The sequence below is a fragment of the Pristiophorus japonicus genome, chromosome 17 (assembly GCF_044704955.1).
Source record: "Pristiophorus japonicus isolate sPriJap1 chromosome 17, sPriJap1.hap1, whole genome shotgun sequence".
Lineage (NCBI taxonomy): Eukaryota > Metazoa > Chordata > Chondrichthyes > Pristiophoridae > Pristiophorus > Pristiophorus japonicus.
Genome location: NC_091993.1, coordinates 9225751 through 9247464, shown reverse-complemented (window position 1 = coordinate 9247464; position 21714 = coordinate 9225751). Strand labels below are relative to the sequence as shown.

Here is a 21714-nt window from a genome sequence, read left to right as displayed (position 1 = left end):
CTTATCCATATCGGCAAGATAACTACTTCCGGCTGATCTTCCCATAGTTACCCGGAGACGGGATTCAGATTTCTCCAATGCCGGCAGGAGATAATCACTGCCTCGAAAGCAGCCGCATTCGCGGTAATGGCAGTGACTGAAATTACAGCACACAGACTGTTTGTACCTGGGCACTTGCGTTTCTGATGTGGGGGAAATGGCTCCAACATCGGGCTGATGTGACTGAAGGTCTCGCCCCTTGAACGTACCTGATGTCAGTTGTGGGGTAGAGTCTGTATTTGTGTGACTAGGTGCTGCCTTTTTGCCTTTTTACCTTTTTGTAGGTTTCAGTAGCGCACCTGCTGCTGAGGCCCTCGGCCGTACCTTTGTTACCTCTAGACTGGACTATTCTAACCCACTCCTGGCTGGCCTCCCACATCCTACCCTACGTAAACTTGAGGTGATCAAAAACCCGGCTGCCCGTGTCCCAACTCGCTCACCCATCACCCCCTGTGCTCCTGGACCTACATTGGCTCCTGGTTAAGCAACGCCTCGATTTCAAAATTCTCATCCTTGTTTACAAATCCCCCCATGGCCTTCGCCCCTCCCTGTCTCCGTAATCTCCTCCAGCCCCACAACCCCCCGAGATGTCTGCGCTCCTCTAATTCTGCCCTCTTGAGCATCCCTGATTATAACTGCTCAACCATGGGTGGCTGAGTCTTCAGCTGCCTGGGCCCTAAGCTCTGGAACTCCCTCCCTAAACCCCTCTGCCTCTACCTGGGCAGGACCGGAACCAATGTCCTAGGAGGAGTGTTTGCTAGTGCTGTTGGGGAGGATTTAAACTAATATGGCAGGGGGATGGGAACCAATGCAGGGAGACAGAGGGAAACAAAAAGGAGACAAAAGCAAAAGACAGAAAGGAGATGAGGAAAAGTGGAGGGCAGAGAAACCCAAGGCAAAGAACAAAAAGGGCCACTGTACAGCAAAATTCTAAAAGGACAAAGGGTGTTAATAAAACAAGCCTGAAGGCTTTGTGTCTTAATGCAAGGAGTATCCGCAATAAGGTGGATGAATTAATTGTGCAAATAGATGTTAACAAATATGATGTGATTGGGATTACGGAGACGTGGCTCCAGGATGATCAGGGCTGGGAACTCAACATTCAGGGGTATTCAACATTCAGGAAGGATAGAATAAAAGGAAAAGGAGGTGGGGTAGCATTGCTGGTTAAAGAGGAGATTAATGCAATAGTTAGGAAAGACATTAGCTTGGATGATGTGGAATCTATATGGGTAGAGCTGCAGAACACCAAAGGGCAAAAAACGTTAGTAGGAGTTGTGTACAGACCTCCAAACAGTAATAGGGATGTTGGGGAGGGCATCAAACAGGAAATTAGGGGTGCATGCAATAAAGGTGTAGCAGTTATAATGGGTGACTTTAATATGCACATAGATTGGGCTAGCCAAACTGGAAGCAATACGGTGGAGGAGGATTTCCTGGAGTGCATAAGGGATGGTTTTCTAGACCAATATGTTGAGGAACCAACTAGGGGGGAGGCCATCTTAGACTGGGTGTTGTGTAATGAGAGAGGATTAATTAGCAATCTCATTGTGCGAGGCCCCTTGGGGAAGAGTGACCATAATATGGTGGAATTCTGCATTAGGATGGAGAATGAAACAGTAATTTCAGAGACCATGGTCCAGAACTTAAAGACGGGTAACTTTGAAGGTATGAGGCGTGAATTGGCTAGGATAGATTGGCGAATGATACTTAGGGGGTTGACTGTGGATGGGCAATGGCAGACATTTAGAGACCGCATGGATGAATTACAACAATTGTACATTCCTGTCTGTCGTAAAAATAAAAAAGGGAAGGTGGCTCAACCGTGGCTATCTAGGGAAATCAGGGATAGTATTAAAGCCAAGGAAGTGGCATACAAATTGGCCAGAAATAGCAGCGAACCTGGGGACTGGGAGAAATTTAGAACTCAGCAGAAGAGGACAAAGGGTTTGATTAGGGCAGGGAAAATGGAGTACGAGAAGAAGCTTGCAGGGAACATTAAGGCGGATTGCAAAAGTTTCTATAGGTATGTAAAGAGAAAAAGGTTGGTGAAGACAAACGTAGGTCCCCTGCAGTCAGAATCAGGGGAAGTCATAACGGGGAACAAAGAAATGGCAGACCAATTGAACAAGTACTTTGGTTCGGTATTCACTAAGGAGGATACAAACAACTTTCCGGATATAAAAGGGGTCAGAGGGTCTAGTAAGGAGGGGGAACTGAGGGAAATCTTTATTAGTCGGGAAATTGTGTTGGGGAAATTGATGGGATTGAAGGCCGATAAATCCCCAGGGCCTGATGGACTGCATCCTAGAGTACTTAAGGAGGTGGCCTTGGAAATAGCGGATGCATTGACAGTCATTTTCCAACATTCCATTGACTCTGGATCAGTTCCTATGGAGTGGAGGGTAGCCAATGTAACCCCACTTTTTAAAAAAGGAGGGAGAGAGAAAACAGGGAATTATAGACCGGTCAGCCTGACCTCAGTAGTGGGTAAAATGATGGAATCAATTATTAAGGATGTCATAGCAGTGCATCTGGAAAATGGTGACATGATAGGTCCAAGTCAGCATGGATTTGTGAAAGGGAAATCATGCTTGACAAATCTTCTGGAATTTTTTGAGGATGTTTCCAGTAAAGTGGACAAAGGAGAACCAGTTGATGTGGTATATTTGGACTTTCAGAAGGCTTTCGACAAGGTCCCACACAAGAGATTAATGTGCAAAGTTAAAGCACATGGGATTGGGGGTAGTGTGCTGACGTGGATTGAGAACTGGTTGTCAGACAGGAAGCAAAGAGTAGGAGTAAACGGGTACTTTTCAGAATGGCAGGCAGTGACTAGTGGAGTGCCGCAAGGTTCTGTGCTGGGGCCCCAGCTGTTTACATTGTACATTAATGATTTAGACGAGGGGATTAAATGCAGTATCTCCAAATTTGCGGATGATACTAAGTTGGGTGGCAGTGTGAGCTGCGAGGAGGATGCTATGAGGCTGCAGAGTGACTTGGATAGGTTAGGTGAGTGGGCAAATGCATGGCAGATGAAGTATAATGTGGATAAATGTGAGGTTATCCACTTTGGTGGTAAAAACAGAGAGACAGACTATTATCTGAATGGTGACAGATTAGGAAAAGGGAAGGTGCAACGAGACCTGGGTGTCATGGTACATCAGTCATTGAAGGTTAGCATGCAGGTACAGCAGGCGGTTAAGAAAGCAAATGGCATGTTGGCCTTCATAGCGAGGGGATTTGAATACAGGGGCAGGGAGGTGTTGCTACAGTTGTACAGGGCCTTGGTGAGGCCACACCTGGAGTATTGTGTACAGTTTTGGTCTCCTAACTTGAGGAAGGACATTCTTGCTATTGAGGGAGTGCAGCGAAGGTTCACCAGACTGATTCCCGGGATGGCGGGACTGACCTATCAAGAAAGATTGGATCAACTGGGCTTGTATTCACTGGAGTTCAGAAGAATGAGAGGGGACCTCATAGAAACGTTTAAAATTCTGACGGGTTTAGACAGGTTAGATGCAGAAAGAATGTTCCCAATGTTGGGGAAGTCCAGAACCAGGGGTCACAGTCTGAGGATAAGGGGTAAGCCATTTAGGACCGAGATAAGGAGAAACTTCTTCACCCAGAGAGTGGTGAACCTGTGGAATTCTCTACCACAGAAAGTAGTTGAGGCCAATTCACTAAATATATTCAAAAGGGAGTTAGATGAAGTCCTTACTACTCGGGGGATCAAGGGTTATGGCGAGAAAGCAGGAAGGGGGTACTGAAGTTTCATGTTCAGCCATGAACTCATTGAATGGCGGTGCAGGCTAGAAGGGCTGAATGGCCTGCTCCTGCACCTATTTTCTATGTTTCTATGTTACCTCTCTCTCCTCCTTTTTAAGATGCTCCATAACACCTACCTCTTTGACCATCTGCTGTAGTTTCTCCTTATCTGGCTTGGTGTCAAATGTATTTTTTTGTCTTATGACACTGCTGTGAAATGCATTGGGATGATTTTACTGTTAAAGGTGCTGTATAAAATACAAGCTGTTCTTTAAAGGTGATTCATCTTTTTCAGCACCATGGAATGTTAAAACATTTTAGTTAAGAAATATTGAAGCACATAGGTTTGGCTGAGGTGAAATGGCCACTGAGACAGTGTCACTGAATCAAAGCTCATCTTCAACAGGATGAATACAAGGTGAAACTTTAGCCAGGTTCCTAAAAAGACATTCCTCCCTCTGTTTTTGGGCACACGTTGATTTCTGACTTTATAATATAAAGTTATAAGCCCTGCCCCTTTCTCTCCGCCCATGTATTTCTACAGTCCTGACGTACAAATGATCAGAAAGACTTCATTTGGGGCCAGAGATGGGTAATTGGTCCCTATTCTTTGGTGCTGTAGCCATTGTCCCGAAAACGACTTGGATTTCGAGACGTGTTCCTCACGCACAAGAGGAGGAACAGTTGACATTGCGCAAGAGGTTAAAAAGGATAACTTGGGGGAAGGGAGCAGGAGAGAGGTTATGAGGCAGTGGTGTCGGGGGGGGGGAGAGAGAGTGCAGGGGGGGGGAAGGGGAAGAGGGGGAGAGAGTGCAGGGGGAGGGGGGGGAAAAGAGTGCAGGGGGAGGGGCTGAAGGTACAATCAAAAACACTGGTTTTGAGAAGGCTTTTAAGCAAACTAGGGCGGGAGTTCCAGAGCACATTGAGATAGTCGCTAATTCTATGGTCTTCACATTGCCAAAGCTGCTTGAACACCAGAGCTCCTATCCTAGTTCTTTCACTTTTTTGTAATTGTATTTTCCTAACTTTAATGTTGCACAGACATAACCTTTTCTGTTATCGACTTATGCCAGTTGCATCAGGTTTTTGCTATTGAAGCCCTGTGATGTATTACAATTGATTTTTTTCTCTTCCTTCAGGTTCCGTAGCCTAACGACTGCTTTTTTCAGAGATGCCATGGGTTTTCTTTTGATATTTGACTTGACAAATGAGCAAAGTTTCCTCAATGTCAGAAACTGGATAAGTAAGTTCAGCTGAGAGTCCTTTCTACATTTAAGAAAAAAAGCTTGCTTCTGTTAACTTAAGCCCAAAACGTGTTGTTTTATCGTTTGCTTTGACATGACCGATATATAGGTAGATTGTAACAGTGCTCGAGTTTCTCTGCGGGGTAGGAGCAGTCAGTCTCCTGGCTCTTACTTCTATGTCCTTCGAGCTAGGTCAACAACGGCAGTGATCCAGGTCTATTCACCTACTTGCCCACTGAAGTGTACGTGGGAATGGGGTGTTAAAAACCGGGATGTCTGTGAAGTGGGATGGGGGTGAGACGGATGTCCTTGCATTCATACCGATACAGAAGCGCTTGGTTGTCATTTCATACTGTCCAGATTGGTAAATCGGCCATTATACTTTTAGCAAGTCAATTACATTTCAAAGAATTGGTCATTTTTTTTTTTCTCCCCTCCTGTTTTTGATCTGAAACCCTGAATGGTTTACTGAAGCCTCTATGTACGTGTGCAGAGTTATACACAGCCTATGTTGCCTGCAGGTTGTAGCACTGATAAACCTGCCAGTGTTGATGTGAATTCCCTGGCCTGTGCTGTGTGCAGTATTCTGAATCATTAGCTGACCTGAAATCCACTCGCATTCACAATTGCTTTCTGCCTGTCATCCATACCTGCTGCAGAGCATCGGGGCAGCCCTCCCAGAGCTTGTTCTTGCTTCCTTTTAATATCTCTTTCTCCTGTTTAATTGCTTTTATTTCTTCTGTTCCTTCGACCTCCATGGCAATCTCATTAACCATTTTGCTCTTTATAAAAATGTTTCTAAATGCCTAGAATATTTGAATAATTTTACACACTGGTGGGGTTTACATTTTGAAAAGGTTGATCTTGTAACTGTTAAATTCAACATGACTTTAGTCAACTAAAACATTTTTAATTACCCTGCAGACTGTGCGAGCTCGTTGAGAAGTTAGACAGTTTGTAATTGACCAAACTTGTTCACTAGGAATTTAATTTTAAATGGCCGGCGGGGGGGGGGGAAACGTGCATCGAGCTCTGAGCATCATATCTCCTGTATTTTAATCATTTTTGTGTTAATGTCTGGCTGAATTTCTTTCAGTATCTTTTTTCCCCCCCCAATGGTTTATTCAGCCAAGGGTTATGTACTGTGTAGGGCAGCCAGAAACAATTAGGGATTTTAGAATTCATCCATAAGAGATGAATGTGGGAGACGTGCCTGGTGAGTAGTTCAGTACCTCGTGCATCATGTAGCCAGTTATGTCATACCTCCCCTTGAGCAGTAATTACACTTCGATGTTTTGGTCTACATTGCTCTTCCCTTGTTCACAATAAATCAGTGGGACTTTTGCTACACTTGACATTTCATGTAGAAAGCCAAAAGAAATGTAACCGCAATGAATTTGAAACCAAGCTGCAGTCCTGACTTTATACGGAGATATTGTGGATCAGCACCTGGCTGACAGCCGCTTGTGTTCTTGAACAGAGAGGCCTGACACAAGAACAACGTTGTATGGAGGGGGAGGCGCTTGCTGAGGTATTTGCGTTGGATTCACGCCTCCACCAATGTTCCCATTCATTTTATTTTTTGTGGACGGTCCCTTTTAATGGGCGCTCACATTTTCCCGCATGGCCCTTTCTTCCACGTGAGAGCCTGGAGGTCCCGCGCAGCGAGATGTTGATCTCCACCCCAAAAAAGCACCTGTCGGTTGACCATGTGAAGGAGTCTTTTTCAATTGTTGACCAATATAAGCAAAACAACTATTGCACAACGAGGTTAAGAAGTTATAAATTTGAGTTAAAGTTTGAATGTAAAATCCTATATTAAGAACAGAAGGGGTAGCTTTGTAAAAGATTACTCCTGGATAAGATCCCACTGTAGAAAAACCCCACAGTTGTGAATTATAGGTGTAGGTTTGGCCATTAGTGAGGGCATCTTTGTAACAACCCCAGCTATACAAATGGAGGATCTTATTGTTCTGGCTCTGATCCACTGCTCATCCCCTTCAGTGAAGTGGAAAGGACTGCGATTTCACACACTTCACAAAAGCATTGGCGATTTAAAGAAAAGAAATAAAGACGTGCATTTATATAGCGCCTTTCACGGCCACCGGACGTCTTCAAGCACTTTACAGCCAATGAAGTACTTTTGGAGTGTAGTCACTATTGTAATGTGGGAAACATGCCAGCCAATCTGCACACAAGCAAGCTCCCACAAACAGCAATGTGATGATGACCAGATAATCAATTTTTTTTTTGTTGTTCTGTTGATCGAGGGATAAATACTGGCCAGGACACCGGGGATAACTCCCCTGCAGTTCTTCAAAATAGTGCCATGGGATCTTTTACGTCCACCTGAGAGAGCAGACGGGCCTCAGTTTAACGTCTCATCCAAAAGACGGCACTTCTGACAGCGCAGCACTCCCTCAGCACTGCACTGGGAGTGTTGGCCTCGATTTTTTTTTTTTTAAACGTGCTCATGTTCCTGGAATGGGACTTGAATCCACAACCTTCTAACTCCGGCAAGTGTGCTTCCCATTGAGCCACGGCTGATGCATTTAGTGGAAGTCAGGAGGTGAATTACGAGCATTACGAGTTTTTAAATCCAATCAAATCACTAATCTCTGGTTCAGGTGTACTTTTATTTAAAAAAATTACATTTAAAAAAAGATACTCGAGCCACTGTGTGCCTTATCCTGGGATGTTCCTTTTCAGGGTGTTCCCTGTTCTTTGTGGGGGAAGGCAAGGGAAGACGATTGGAATTGTCTTGTATCCGTAGTATTCTCTGCTCAATGCTTCACCTGCAACGGATATTTTGTGAAGGATTGTGATGATCACTTTTTACTGCAGTTAAAATACAGTTATGTGTCTCTTTGATAAATGTTACTCTAGGTCAGCTTCAGATACACGCATATTGTGAAAACCCGGACATTGTATTATGCGGCAATAAATGTGATTTAGAGGATCAGAGGGCTGTAAAAGAAGAAGATGCCAAGGAGTTGGCAGAGAAATATGGGTAAGTGTTCTCCTCCCAAGCAGTAAAATGTGTGATGTTTATCTAATGGGAAGCCTCTATATTTCTTGAGTGAATTTTATTGAGTCTTGACACGGTGGCTAAAATAGCCCGTAAAAATATCTCAAAGCAGCACGTCCAATATGGCTGCTGAGGAAATATTTACAGGTTAAGTAGTCCAGTATAATTGTTACAAAAGCAAAAAATGCTGTAAATACTCAGCTGCTCAGGCAGTGTCTGTGGAGAGAGAAACAGAGTTAACATTTCAGATCGATGACCCTTTGTCAGACTGGAAAAAGTTAGAGATTCAACAGGTTTTTAAGCAAATATAGGGGGAGGGGAGGAAAGAACAAGAGAAGGTCTGTGATAGGCTGGAAGGCAGAGATTAAGGGACAAAAGGGATGATGGTGCAAGGCAAAAGGAGACGGTAATGGGACAAGTTAAGAAACAAAAGACGAGTTGAGATAGGGTGTAAATGGTAGAGTCATCGACAGCTGCTGTGGGAAAGAGAAAAAAAAGTACACGTGTTAATTGTGCAACAATTCTTCCTCCTCGTGTCAGTCAGGTGTAAATGAGTTGTGTGTTTGCTTAAATATTTTAAACAATTCTTAAAAAGTGGAAGAGGAGAAACTGGAGCTAATAGATGACTGTTGAATGGAAGACATCGAGCCAATTAGATTGAGGCTGGGCGCCCATGAACCCAGCATGTGTGTTGCTTAGTCCATGATCGAACAAGTTGGTTTATACTTCAGTGCATAAGTTCATTGAAATTCTACCAGCTACTAGTTTAATTTGTATTAAAATATGGAAGTTTGAAGTGTTGCTCTTAATCCTGAGTGACCCAAGATTGCTGGAAATCGAGGTGCAAGCAATTACACTTCTTTAACCTATTTGGGTGACTTTGATCCAGTAGTTGGCAGCCTGACATCAGCTATCGAGTATTTTCCAGTGCTCAGGGTTGCATTGGGGTAGATAAGTAGTGTGTGTAGTTATATATCATTTATGCAGCCTGCTATTGTAGTGAAATATCAATGGGGAGTAGGATGCGTTGCACCTTGTTAATAATACATGGTTTGCTAGTTTTACAGATAACCTGTGCTGCTGGCTAATCAGTGCCTGCTCCATATACTTCCCCTTGTGACGAGCGGAGTGTTGCTTGCCAATGTGGGAAGAAAGTAAATCAAAGTATGATTTGTATTTGAATAGAAGGTGATCCATGTCCTGTACCAGTATTGAATGTCTGATTTCTCAAATGGAATATCTGACATTTTATTATGGTGTGAATATTGTAGTGTTTGACTTAGAAAAATCGGTCTCTACTATCCTGCTCTCTGACAACGTGCCCCTTTACTAGCCATTTGGGAGCAGTGGAATAGAATTGAATGCACTGTTTCAGGTCATCTTGCCATTCACATTTGGTGCTCGAATCTCTTGGCATTTTTTGTGATAGTGAAATTGTTTTTCATTCCTTAATTTATTGGATATCGACATTGACTCTTATGATTTTGGGAAGCACACCTTCCCCTGTGATTAGTCGAGTCTATGTTATAGCAATGCTTTCACATGTAGGGACTGTATTCTGCTTTATATCTAACCAACACGGTTCATTTTTCTGTATTGACTATGTATTGTTGCTGGGGAGATGAATGATGTAGGTTGGAGAGCAGTTGGTAGGTTGTCTACTACCTTCAGTATGTTCATCATCGTGTTTCCAATTTTTGAAAAGGTATTTTAAGAATGGACAGGGTGATGGGTGGGCAGTGTCGGGTGCAGGCAGCGTGGTGTGCTGTTGAGCTGCACAGGACTGATGAAGCCTGCTGATCCGCTGTGCCATGATTTGAAGATGTTGAGCAGAGTCCCACAGGGAGGGAGCGCAAGTTTCACCATCATAGGTAGTCCCTCGAAATCGAGGAAGACTTCTTCGGTGAGTTCTTGGGCGGCTGTACAGTCCAATGCGGGAATTGCAGTCTGTCACAGGTGGGACACACAGTGGTTGAAGGAAAGGGTGGGTGGGGAGTCTGGTTTGCCGCACGCTCCTTCCGTTGCCTGCGCTTGGTTTCTGCTTGCTCTCGGCGACGAGACTCGAGGTGCTCAGCACCCTCCCGGATGCTCTTCCTCCACTTTGGGCGGTCGCGGGCCAGGGATTCCCAGATGCCGGTGGGGATGTTACACTTTATCAAGGAGGCTTTGAGGGTGTCCTTGAAACGTTTCCTCTGCCCACCTGGGGCTTACTACAGGTTCCATTCTCCTGTTGGGCAGCGATTATTGGAGGCATCTATTGGTATTCAGGCATAAAGAGCTTTATGTCTGTTTTATTGAGGGGCAATTATACTTGGTTTCGTTGAGTATTACATTTTGTTGGATTGATGATGGCTGACAGTTGAGGAACTTTTAAAAGAACATTTTTTTTTGATGAAACTGAAATCAATGTCACTATCCCCATATACCTTAATTCCCTTTGTTCCCCAAAAAATTATCGACCTCTGTCTTGAATATAATCAACGACTAAGCACCCATAGCTCTCTGGGGTAGAGAATTTCAAAGATTCATCACCCTCTGAGTGAAGAACATTCTCCTCATCTCAGTCCAGATGGCCGACCCCTTATTCTGAGATTGTGACCCCGTATTCTACATCCCCCAGCCAGGGGAAACATTTTCTCAGCATTAGCTCTGCCAAGCACCTCTTAAACTCTAGAATATAGGCCTAGTCTACTCAATCTCTCCTCATAAGACAATCCCACCATCCCAGTAACCAATCCACTGAACCTTCGTTGCATTCTGTCCAAGGCAAGTATATCCTTCCTTGGGTAAGGAGACCAGATCTCTCACACACAAGTGCTCCCTTTACCATCAGCTGCCCTCTACTGTTACTCCACCATAGCCATCATCCTATCATCTATCATCTGTTCTTTCAAAGCCAGAAAACCAAAGGAAAAATAAGTGCCCCTCTCTTTGCATCCCCCAACCAGTAAAATATTCTCAGACACTTGTGTCCATTCACTGCAGGTACTGACTGACTGGTTACCTAGGAGAACACAGGTCTGACATTGGTAGATTATTGAAAGAAGAAAGGACTTGCATTTATATAGTGTCTTTTTCATGTTTTCAGATGTCCCAAAATGTTTCAGTCAGATACTTTTGATATGCAGGCTAACCTGTTTGTACACAGTAAGGTGGACCAACATCAGACCATGAATGACCTGGGCAGTCAGTTGTAGTGATGTTGGTTGCAGAACTAATGTTGGCCAAGGCACCAGGCAGACTCCCTGCTGTTGTGTGAATGGTGCCGTGGGATCTTTTTCATCCACCTAAGATGTTACTTGGGGCCTCTTTGATGTCTCATCTGAAAGACAGCACCTTTGTCACTGTCGTGCTCCCGCAGTACTGCACTGAATTGGCAGCCTATATTATATACTCAAGTGGGACTCTAGTCCACATGCACTGGCTCAGAGGCAAGTGTGAGAGTACTGAGCCAAGGTTGGACCTCATCCTGTTGTGTCAAACAAAATACTTTCAATAATATAGCTCAAATGTGTTGCACAGCACTGTGTGGCCCTCTCTGGGTCTTGGCTGCACTGGGTGCCAGTGATGTGGGCAGCACAACCTTTGTTTCTACCAGTCAAAGGAACCTACATCTGACCCTTGCACCAGACCATTAAAAGCTCACAGCAATCCCTGATCAGTGATCCAGAAACAGGAGCAGTCCAATTTTTGTTGTGGAAACCATCCCATAATCATTCCTTGCCGCTTCCCATGTCCCAGATGGACAGACCTCACGGCCAACAGTTGAAGAATCTCTGCTTCAATGAATTCCACTAATTCCACCCAGCACCCTTTCAAAATGTATTCCTGAGGTGATGGTGCATCAGCAGCTTGGAGAACTTGAGGATAACTGTTTTCAGGCTCCTGGGCACCATTAGTTGGGTGTAAGGATTTTGGGGTACAATGGAAGTATGCAATTTGTTCACAATGTGAAATAGGGGGTCAAAGTTTCAAATGAGCTGCTTATAAACCAGCTTCATAGCCATTTTTAGATTCATCCAATTGCATTTTTGTTATTCGGTTGCTTTAATTACATGCGGTAGGCACATTTTATAAATGTTATGTATGCAATAAAGGTTCAAACTGAGTACTGTTTAACTAAGCAAGGAACAACCTTGGCTCTGCTTTATTCAGGTCCAAAGTGCCTGACTCTCAAAATGGCTGGCCTTTTATACCTGAGCAGCACCATGCTGCTCAGTGGTCTCCAGCAATGACGCCATCTGGTGGCTACAAACAATGTACATACATGACAATAAGTTATGTTAAATCGGAAGATTGCCATAATGCCATATATATATTTGTCTCCTATACTGAAACTAGACTAGCCAAAGAATGTGAGCTGTGATTTATTTCACTGGTATACTGGAGCTTTCCCCGAAAGCTGAGGGACTTGCTGTATTCCCTAAAAAGTTGTTGTCCTAAGGCTCTAACACTGGAACTATCACAGGCTGAAAATGAGCAGATTCATTTTTCATCCAGAAACCTTCAATTGTTTAGTATGAACGTAATGCCCTGATGTTTGTACGGGAGGAGTTGACAGTAGAAGGATTTTCTGTACGTTACTTGTCGGATCTTCCATTCTTCGCTATCTACTCCTTTTTGAATTCTCGGACTCCTGTAGCTGTGCCCTCCAGAGAAACGGCCTGCAGAAAAACACAACCTGACACGACCCAACACGCACAGGGATACTTAACCTTTTAATGGTGGAGAGAAATGAACTGGAAATCAATACACAAGTGAACCAGAGGAAAGCGAGGCGGGATAGTGTGTCCAACCTGACTGCAGAAAGGAGAGAATATGTCGAAATGTTCACTTGCTCCATTCTAAGTTAGTTTGGAGTACGTTTTCACTGTGGAAACTTTCAAATCGGGCGCCAGTGGCCGGACACGCCCCCTTTTGAAAAAAAAAATTCTGTTCGAAAGCGAAACTGTTCTAACTGACTAGAACTGCACAAAACTTAAATGTGGAGAATTGCGATTTCTAAGATACTCCGTTCTCCACCAGTTGCTCCTAAAAATCAGGAGCAAATCATGTGGAAACTTGGGGCCAGTGTGTTGCTTTTGTAGGAGGTGGGAATGACGTGAATTTCAATCAAGAATTGTGGAAGAGTAGATGGAGAGGGGAATGAGGAGTCGCAAAGGAAAGACCAGTGTTAAATCACACCATGTTAATCCAAATAACTTGCCATAGAATTGAGGAGAGAAATTCTGTATTACAGCAGCTGGCTCATCTTGGGAGACTGAGGCGAGGACTGAGTGGAATTGCATTGTATTATTCATGTACCTGATTGCATTAGAAATGTATGATTTGTGTAAAACTAATGTCAGAGCTGCAGTATCTATAATGAGATGTGGTCTTGTAAATTGCTTCTTTTTGAAATTCCTTCTCAAAGGAGCCTTTAATTTAACAGTGCGTTGTTTTAAAAAAAAAACACAGCTGGAATAAGGAATTAAAATTGCTGCTGTTGGGATTAAGACCAATTTGTCACTGAATCAGCTAAAGGCCCGAATTGAATACCACTGTACTGATTTCTTTCAAGTGGAAATGCAGGTTGATATTGTGAACTATTTTGTGACCCATAATTATACCTCGCGGACTTCTAAATCGCGTGCAGTTTAATATCTCCACTTGTTTATAAGGTTGGTTTTCTTTTCAGTGTTGGCTCAGATTTTGTTTGTCATCATTATTCCTCTGAAACTGACCGCAACTTCAGGATTTAGCGCATGCACAAATCCTGAATTTGTGGTTGGTCATTCACTGCTCCTGACACATCTGCATTGTGGGACCCCCCCCCACTCCCCCTCCCCTCCCAGCCAATAATCAGTGCAACTCACAGAAGCTTGGGCTTTTCTGCACTAATATCGCTGTTAAATACCCCATTAAATGTCAAGCTTTGTTGGAATAGGTGTAACTGGGGTTTTAAGTGTATTGACTGTTAAACAATCTGGCCCTGAAAAAGTAATTTTTATATTGGAGGAGTGTCAAATTTCTCCATTAGGGTTACAATTTTTTTTTTAAACTTAAACATTTTTCACGTTTGTTCATGTTGTGTTATGTGAAAGTCCCAATGTTTATTTCACGCTCTAACAATTTTTTAAAGTCCGGATGAAAGCTACTTTTCATTTCTTGGTTTGCTGTCTGTGAGAATTCTTCAATGTGATTGGCTGCTTAGATGGCTTATTGACATTGCAGCAGCTGGGAATCCCAACAATCAATTTCACGTCGAGAAAGGCAAACTTCTCGGCACATAGATTGCAAGATCTCTGGCCAGCTTTCTTCGAGGCCAGCTGCGAGTGCCTTTGCTTTGCTGCTGACTGCAAATTACGGGTTATTTTGACTAAATGTGCTGCAAGCATAGTTTGACTAATACATTAATAAAATCTAATCATGCAAGCAGGATTGTCTGGTTGCTGAGTAAACTATTAAGCCCACTGCTAAAGGCCATGGGGCCAAAATTCAGGGTCTGAGGCCCATTTGCAGTGGCCATTCCGAAAAATTGAATGACCGACCCAATCTAAACCCAGGTCGGGGATTTTTCGGCCTGGACCCCATACACGTGATGCCCCCGATGGGTTTCTCTGTCCGTGCACCTATGCAGAGTGACTGTGGGCTCGGCAGGGCGACGGCCCTTCAAGGGGAGGGCCCACTGCCTCGGCTGCTGTTCAAGAATTTTTGCCGGCCGACTTACAAACCGGCCGGCAAAATACTGGCCCCTGGTTTGCCGGAATGGCCGGGCCGCTAGTGGGCAGCCTGGCACCCCCTCATGGGTGCCAGACCACTGGCCTGGCTGAAACCCTCCCTGGTAGTCCAGTGGCCAAAGTTTATTTTATTTTTTTTAAAAAGCCAGAATCTCTCCCCTTTAACGGAGGGGAGAGAGCATGGTGATGCACACGCGCTGTGATGTCACCATGCTGATTGACAGCGGTGGACAGGCCTTCTGACCCATTTTCAGCCAGTCAGCCTGGCTTTGAGTCCAAGACCCGCCCCCATTATGATCCATTTCCTCCAGGACTTTGAAAAAAATAGGTGTGCCAGCTGGCATACCTGAATTTCTGCCCCCCTGTGTGCAATAGACTGCTAACCATTGCAAACAGCCTCTGATTAACCCAAGAAAGCACACAAACAATTGCAAGTAGTTTTACAGGGTTGGTCAGACTGTGGTAAATCCAATCAATTATTGGCATAATTATTAAAATTGTGAAAACAGGGATGTCTCTCAACACGGTTATCCATGTCCGCTGCAAAAAGGGTTCATTCCATAAGTAGACAGGTCCCCTGAACTGAAGCTTGCACCCTGCTGCATGCTGTGAATGAGATACCATGCCATCGGTCTAATAACTACCCCTTTTATCCCATATTCATAGCATAGAGGACATACTGTAACATTTAGGCTTTTACAAACAAGATAATTACACACGAGCTGAAAAATAAAGCAGAGGCATAAGAGCGCAGCAGATAACCAACTGTCAATGCTTCATTTCCGCAGTACTTGATTTCAGAACCATTTTAGTTGGAAACTTGGATGAACAACTACTGTGTCTCTGGCTCTGAAACCTATTTTCTCAGCTTGTGGAATACAGTGTGAAGCAGCGTACTTTGCACCCCAGGGCTTAATACCCACTTATGGTACTGTCTTTTTCTTTGAGGGCCAAGTAGGCACATTTGAAGATCAAATGGATTCTACACACTGGTTAGGCAATTGAGATACAAACCATCTCTACGAAGGCAGATGGGAGGTGAACAGCAGAATCCTGAGGGTCAGATGTGAGGTCAACATCTACTTCCCCTCATTGACAAATATTATAAACCCCTAAAAGGATTGACCTAGATATTATATAACTGCAAATCTTATGCAGGCAATAACATCAAATGAAGGGGACCAGTAAAGCCAAATGACCCTGTTGGAAAGTAGATATCTCTAGACTGTTACTGACCTTGGATTATGTTGAGACCAGCATGGACACACTGGGCCAAATGTGCTCCTTCTGTGCTGTAAGTTTCTATGATTCTATGACCTTAATGTCCTTCAACATAATGGCAATGTGAGGACAAATTCATGTCTTGATGCAATTAAGCAACATTAAAGCTTGATTGGGTTTTGTTTGATAGTAATGTGCATCAGTTAATTATGGTTGGTTTTATTAAAAGGTCGACGGTTTTCACTGTTACAATATTTGCATTTAATCGCTATCCTGCATCCATTAGCTTAACGTATGTTATTTACACCTTTTTTTTAAATTTATATTGTTTATATCTAGCTGATGGCCTGCTTTCTTCACAGACTACCCTACTTTGAAACCAGTGCAGCAACTGCGTCCAATGTGAATAAGGCAGTGGATACACTGTTGGAGCTCATCATGAAGCGCATGGAACGGTGTGTGGACAAATCTTGGATACCTGAAGGAGTTGTAAGGTCTAATGGCCACAGCTCCACTGAACAACTAAATGCAGAAGACCAGGACAAAAGCAAATGTGCTTGCTAGGTTGACCTGTGGGGGAACCTTTTGTTAATAATTGAGCTAAACACTCCCTTTTTTTTTTTAACCAAATGCATGCTCTCGCACTCCCCAACTAATATTTTGGTATAATGAGAACAAAATGACTAATTACTTATTTGCGGACCGTCAAAAAGGAAAATGAAAGGGGTTGCTGATGCCTTGTGTGAATATGTACTCTTCTGTTTCTACAGGAGGTCAAGGCAGGCTGAGTACCAGCAGTAGTTTTATTGTGGGCTGGTGCAAGATCGTGCACATAGAAGCGGCAGATAAACTGTCTTTGGCCATTGCTGTTGATAATTTTAATGAGTACAATATGGGCCCCGCAATGGTAAGAATCAACAGCCAAAAATTAATCAAACGCCCAATGCACAGTCTTTGCTTATACAACCTGCATTTTACATGGGTCTTCTTGGTACATCATATGTTTATAGTCTTTCTATTTTGTTTTCCCTTTTAAAACATTGGGGCTTCTTCTGAAAATCAATTGTTCTCGCTTGGTGTCCGGTTCATTATTTATGGTTTCAGCGCTAATTCCTGGTTCTTGTGATTTTGAGCAAAACATATGCAAAGTGTATTAGGTTTCATTTTTTTTTCCTGAAGATTTGTTTAACTTCATTACAAGTTACGTGCCTAAACTACTATTGATGCATTGCCAAGTTTATACACTGGAGTGATGCCAAAATGTTTAAAACCTGCCAAATACTTGATTGAAAGAATTAGATTCCAGGTGGAGTTTATTTAATGAACTCCTCTTATTTGATAAACATTATTTTCCTTTTTAAAAACAGTACTTTTATTTACTGTGGTATTTGAATTGATTTGGTACATGTTGGGCTACTGAAATGAAGGTCAGAGAGCACTTTAGTAAATGAAGCAGAGGTCTAAATCAATGTGTACTGCAGTTCAGAATTTTAGGAATACTAAATTGTTTCCATTGCATTAAAGGATTCTGGAATGTAGATGTAATTAGATTTGATACAAATTATTGTATTTTTCTCAATGTATCTGTTTACAATGCTGTTTTAAAAATAAATTCTTGTTCTGAAAATACTGTCAGAATTACCTTTCCAATGAAATAAAATCCCCTCCTCTTTCTGTTTTGGTTTGAAATTGTATAGTATTCCTTGAAATAGTGGTATTTTCACAATGAAGCTGATTGCAGAGGAAGTTAACAGGGAGAGATTGGACTGAGTCCTTTCACTCTGCCTCCTATTGTACGATACAAGGATTGCCCCTGGTTGCTCGTGAACCACAATATTCACAGGATGAGTAGCTATTGTAAAATGGTTTTTTCTTCCAGTCATTTGTTGCCCTGGCTCAAATCTTGTATATTGACATGTTAACTGAGGTGCTGAAGGTAGCAATTGACTTGACGACAAAGTGCACATTTGAGCACCGATTGAATTTATCCTCAATTGCATCGTACTGAGAATAGTAGTTAGCCAAATGGAACACAATTGTCAAATCAGATTAGTAGAGGTCGAGCACAGCTGTGGTCGGATCGCTTTGAATCTTTATTGTTGGGGAAAAATACTTTTCAATTGAGTTCATTTGTGAATAAATTGAATTAAATCAGTGGAAATTTTCATTACAAAATGAAATGCAAAAGGTTAGCATACTGTTCCAGCAATTGATCAGGAAGGCCAATGGAATCTTGGCCTTTATCACAAAGGGGATGGAGTATAAAAGCAGCAAAGTCTTGCTGCAGTTATACAGGGTATTGGTGAGGTCACACCTGGAATACTGCGTGCAGTTTTGGTTTCCATATTTACGAAAGGATATACTTGCTTTGGAGGCAGTTCAGAGAAGGTTCACTAGGTTGATTCTGGGGATGAGGGGGTTGACTTATGAGGAAAGGTTGAGTAGGTTGGGCCTCTACTCATTGGAATTCAGAAGAATGAGAGGTGATCTTATCGAAACGTATAAGATTATGAGGGGGCTTGACAAGGTGGATGCAGAGAGGATGTTTCCACTGATGGGGGAGACTAGAACTCGGGGACATAATCTTAGAATAAGGGGCTGTCCATTTAAAACTGAGATGAGAAATTTCTTTTCTCAGAAGGTTGTGAATCTGTGGAGTTCGTTGCCTCAGAGAGCTGTGGAAGCTGGGATATTGTCTATCTCGGTCTTAAATTTATTCAATTTCTTAACCGATAAAGGAATAAGAGGTTATGGGGAGCAGGCAGGAAAGTGGACCTGAGTCTATGATCGGATCAGCCAAGATCGTAGAAATGGCGGAGCAGGCTCGAGGGGCTGTATGGCTTACTCCTGCTGCTATTTCTTATGTTATGTTAAAATGTTTGTTGACCAGTTGTTTTTGAAACTTTAGGAAAATAACTAGCGAGCACATTTTACTGTGACATAACCAGCAGCCCTATATTTCAACAGAGAGCCCTGTTTTTGTTCTGTCAGCTCACTTAAAGGATTAATTAAAAGATGATTCATAATGGCTCATCAAGATTTGACAATCACACCGATGCAATTTGCCTGGAGAACATGTCCATTAATACTTTCTGTATTCAACAAGAAGTAGTTGTCTGGATCAATGTTGGGAGTTGTTCATTTTCGATCATGACATTGAAAAGAAAGACTTGCATTTATATAGCTCTCTTCACAATCACCAGATGTCTCAAAGCGCTTTACAGCCAATAAACTACTGTTGTAATGTGGGAAACGCGGCAGCTAATTTTGTGCACAGCAGGCTCCCACAAACAGCAATGTGATGCCCAGATAATCTGTTTTTGTTATGTTGATTTGAGGGATAAATATTTGCCAGGACACCAGGGATACCTCTCCTGTTCTTCTTCGAAATAGTACCACGCGATCTTTTACGTCCACCGGAGAGCAGATGGGGCCTCGATTTAACACCTCATCCGAAAGTGAGCACCTCTGACAGTGCAGCGCTCCCTCAGTACTGCACTGGAGTGTTAGCCTAGATTTTTGTGCTCAAGTCCCTGGAGTAGGACTTGAACCCACAACTCCAAGGTGAGTGTGCTACTCACTGAGCCACAGCTGACATTTGGCCTGGAATTTCCTGGTGATTTATGCCATTTACAATATCACTTCAACAGTGCAGGGACAGGTTTACTGCACAAAAGCCCCAGCAAACTATGGTGGGAGCAACTTCAACTCTGACTTGCGCCATTCTATAATTTCCTGAGACTTTTGCCTCACCCTGTTGTTTGCAGCAAACTAATATAGCACCGCTTGCCAATAAAATTAATAATCAATCGCATTTGATGAAATGAAAAAATTGAAATTGCCTCTGCTATTTAAATCGTTGCAGAATGGTGCTGGTGTGAAGGACCTGATGGCCCCTGATAAACTGATCCTATTGGGCCTATGTTCATTACGTTCCATATATGATTCTGATTCGGAGTATGAAAACACAGGCCAGTATATTCAACAATGAAGCATATATTCTGTATCAAGTAGGTATATGTTCTGGTAGCATTGCCATACTAGATTCCTATACATATATGCAAATTTCTCACTAACGTGAAATAAAACCGGCTAGTTTATATTCTATCGCGTGTATTTAAGTACATTAATGTATATAGGTACTTCTGTATATTGATACAAAGGTGTATATAGGTACCTGTATATCTGTACATTAGTGTATATAGGTACTTCTGTATATAATCTATAACAAGTGAATCTATTTTCTTTGGTCTTGTTTTTCTTCTTTGTCTATTCTATTCAGCCTATTTTGGAGGCCTTATTATATATTTTTTCCTACATTTTATTTGGTGGGCCTGAGGCTGCAGCCCCATCCGCCCAGGGTTAATCTGTCCCTGCTGCTGGGTTGAGTATATAGGAATCCTCATTAACACATTTTAAAAGAGGCAATCTTGTTTCCAGGCATTATACTACAATTGCTATCCGAATTCTACATTTTCTTGATCAAAGCAGAGCCCACATCTTCGAAGGTGTAAAATAATGGCAATGTGAATATTTGCACTGTAATTGAAAGAAAGCTAGGGTAATCCTTGAAACACTGAAATTGCTTCTTAGGGTGACTTAATTACTGCATTGTTTCTGAAATCGCTTTCTTGATGTCAGTCGGGGTACAGTACAGCATGCATAAAATCCACAGCTCCCAGCCATAGCGTTGGGATGATGGTTACAAAAGAACTGTTATTTTCTTAATCCTTTTTTTCTTAAACTAAATTAAGCAGAAATTCACCCTGAAATTAACAAGCAAGATGAAATCGTCACGATCCATTAGCCGGCGTTGCTGATCCTCCACTATGCTCTCTGCACCGTATTCTCATTTTTCTAGCAAGTTGTGGTATAAATTAACTATTGGAGGATCAGAGAGAGCACAGCGGTTTAACTTGAGGCGTTCAGTCGCCAATAGTGTCATTGCAACAAATTCTGGGCCGTTTATTAAACAAATTGCCATAATGTCTTCAATACAATTCAGAGATATATGATAAATGAATTGCTTTTTGCTGTCGGTCTATAGTTTCCATGGGTAATGCATGAATTCACAAGAATTGGTGATAAAATCAAAAATGAAATAATCAACATTGTCCGTTGGCTTTTATTGGGAAATCCCAAACAGCATCTTCTGGCTGTGGCAAGTTCAACCCAATTGGAAATTTCTAGATCATTTCTCATTTGCCTGATGGGAATTCCTGTGTTCTAACCTTCAATTTGTTCAAATTAATAAACATGGGTACAATCCATTTGATCAATGTGCAAATTATAACCATTGTGTATATGCCACTTTGGTTTTTCAAACTTTTATTTTCAAGTAAGCAAATGTAATTAATTAATCGTGCTTTGTTGAGGCAGAGTGCCTTATTCTATAGTTTCATCCAGTTACTGCAGTGAAATGGTTATTACAACATACAATCCAAATGAACTGAGTTTGGTATATTTGAATAGTAATTTTAACACATTTTCCATTTAAAACTTTCATCTTGTAGCCAACTGCTTTGCTAAGCAGAATCTTCTGTTGTACGGTTGAAGTTTTCCCCCCCCCCCACAATTGCCTCTAAAAGGCCTGAAGTAATAAGAATTTAATAAGATCAGCCATGATATTAAATGGCAGAGCAGGCTCGAGGGGTCCTATTATGTTCTTGCGTCTTCTTGCAATTGTTGGTCTGGA

General features: G+C 42.5%; 1 protein-coding gene across 6 annotated transcripts in view; it reads left to right on the top strand.

The window, feature by feature from the left end:
- The window catches only part of rab27a (RAB27A, member RAS oncogene family), a 120679-nt gene extending 103033 nt beyond the window's left edge, over positions 1–17646 (top strand). For all 6 annotated transcript variants that reach the window (XM_070859300.1, XM_070859301.1, XM_070859297.1 and 3 more), the window contains 3 exons: positions 4947–5050; positions 7938–8061; positions 16382–17646. In XM_070859300.1, the coding sequence (XP_070715401.1) occupies positions 4947–5050; positions 7938–8061; positions 16382–16583 (430 nt within the window). In that variant the 3' untranslated portion in view covers positions 16584–17646. The remainder of the gene's footprint in view (positions 1–4946; positions 5051–7937; positions 8062–16381) is intronic.
- Positions 17647–21714: the final 4068 nt, after the last annotated feature.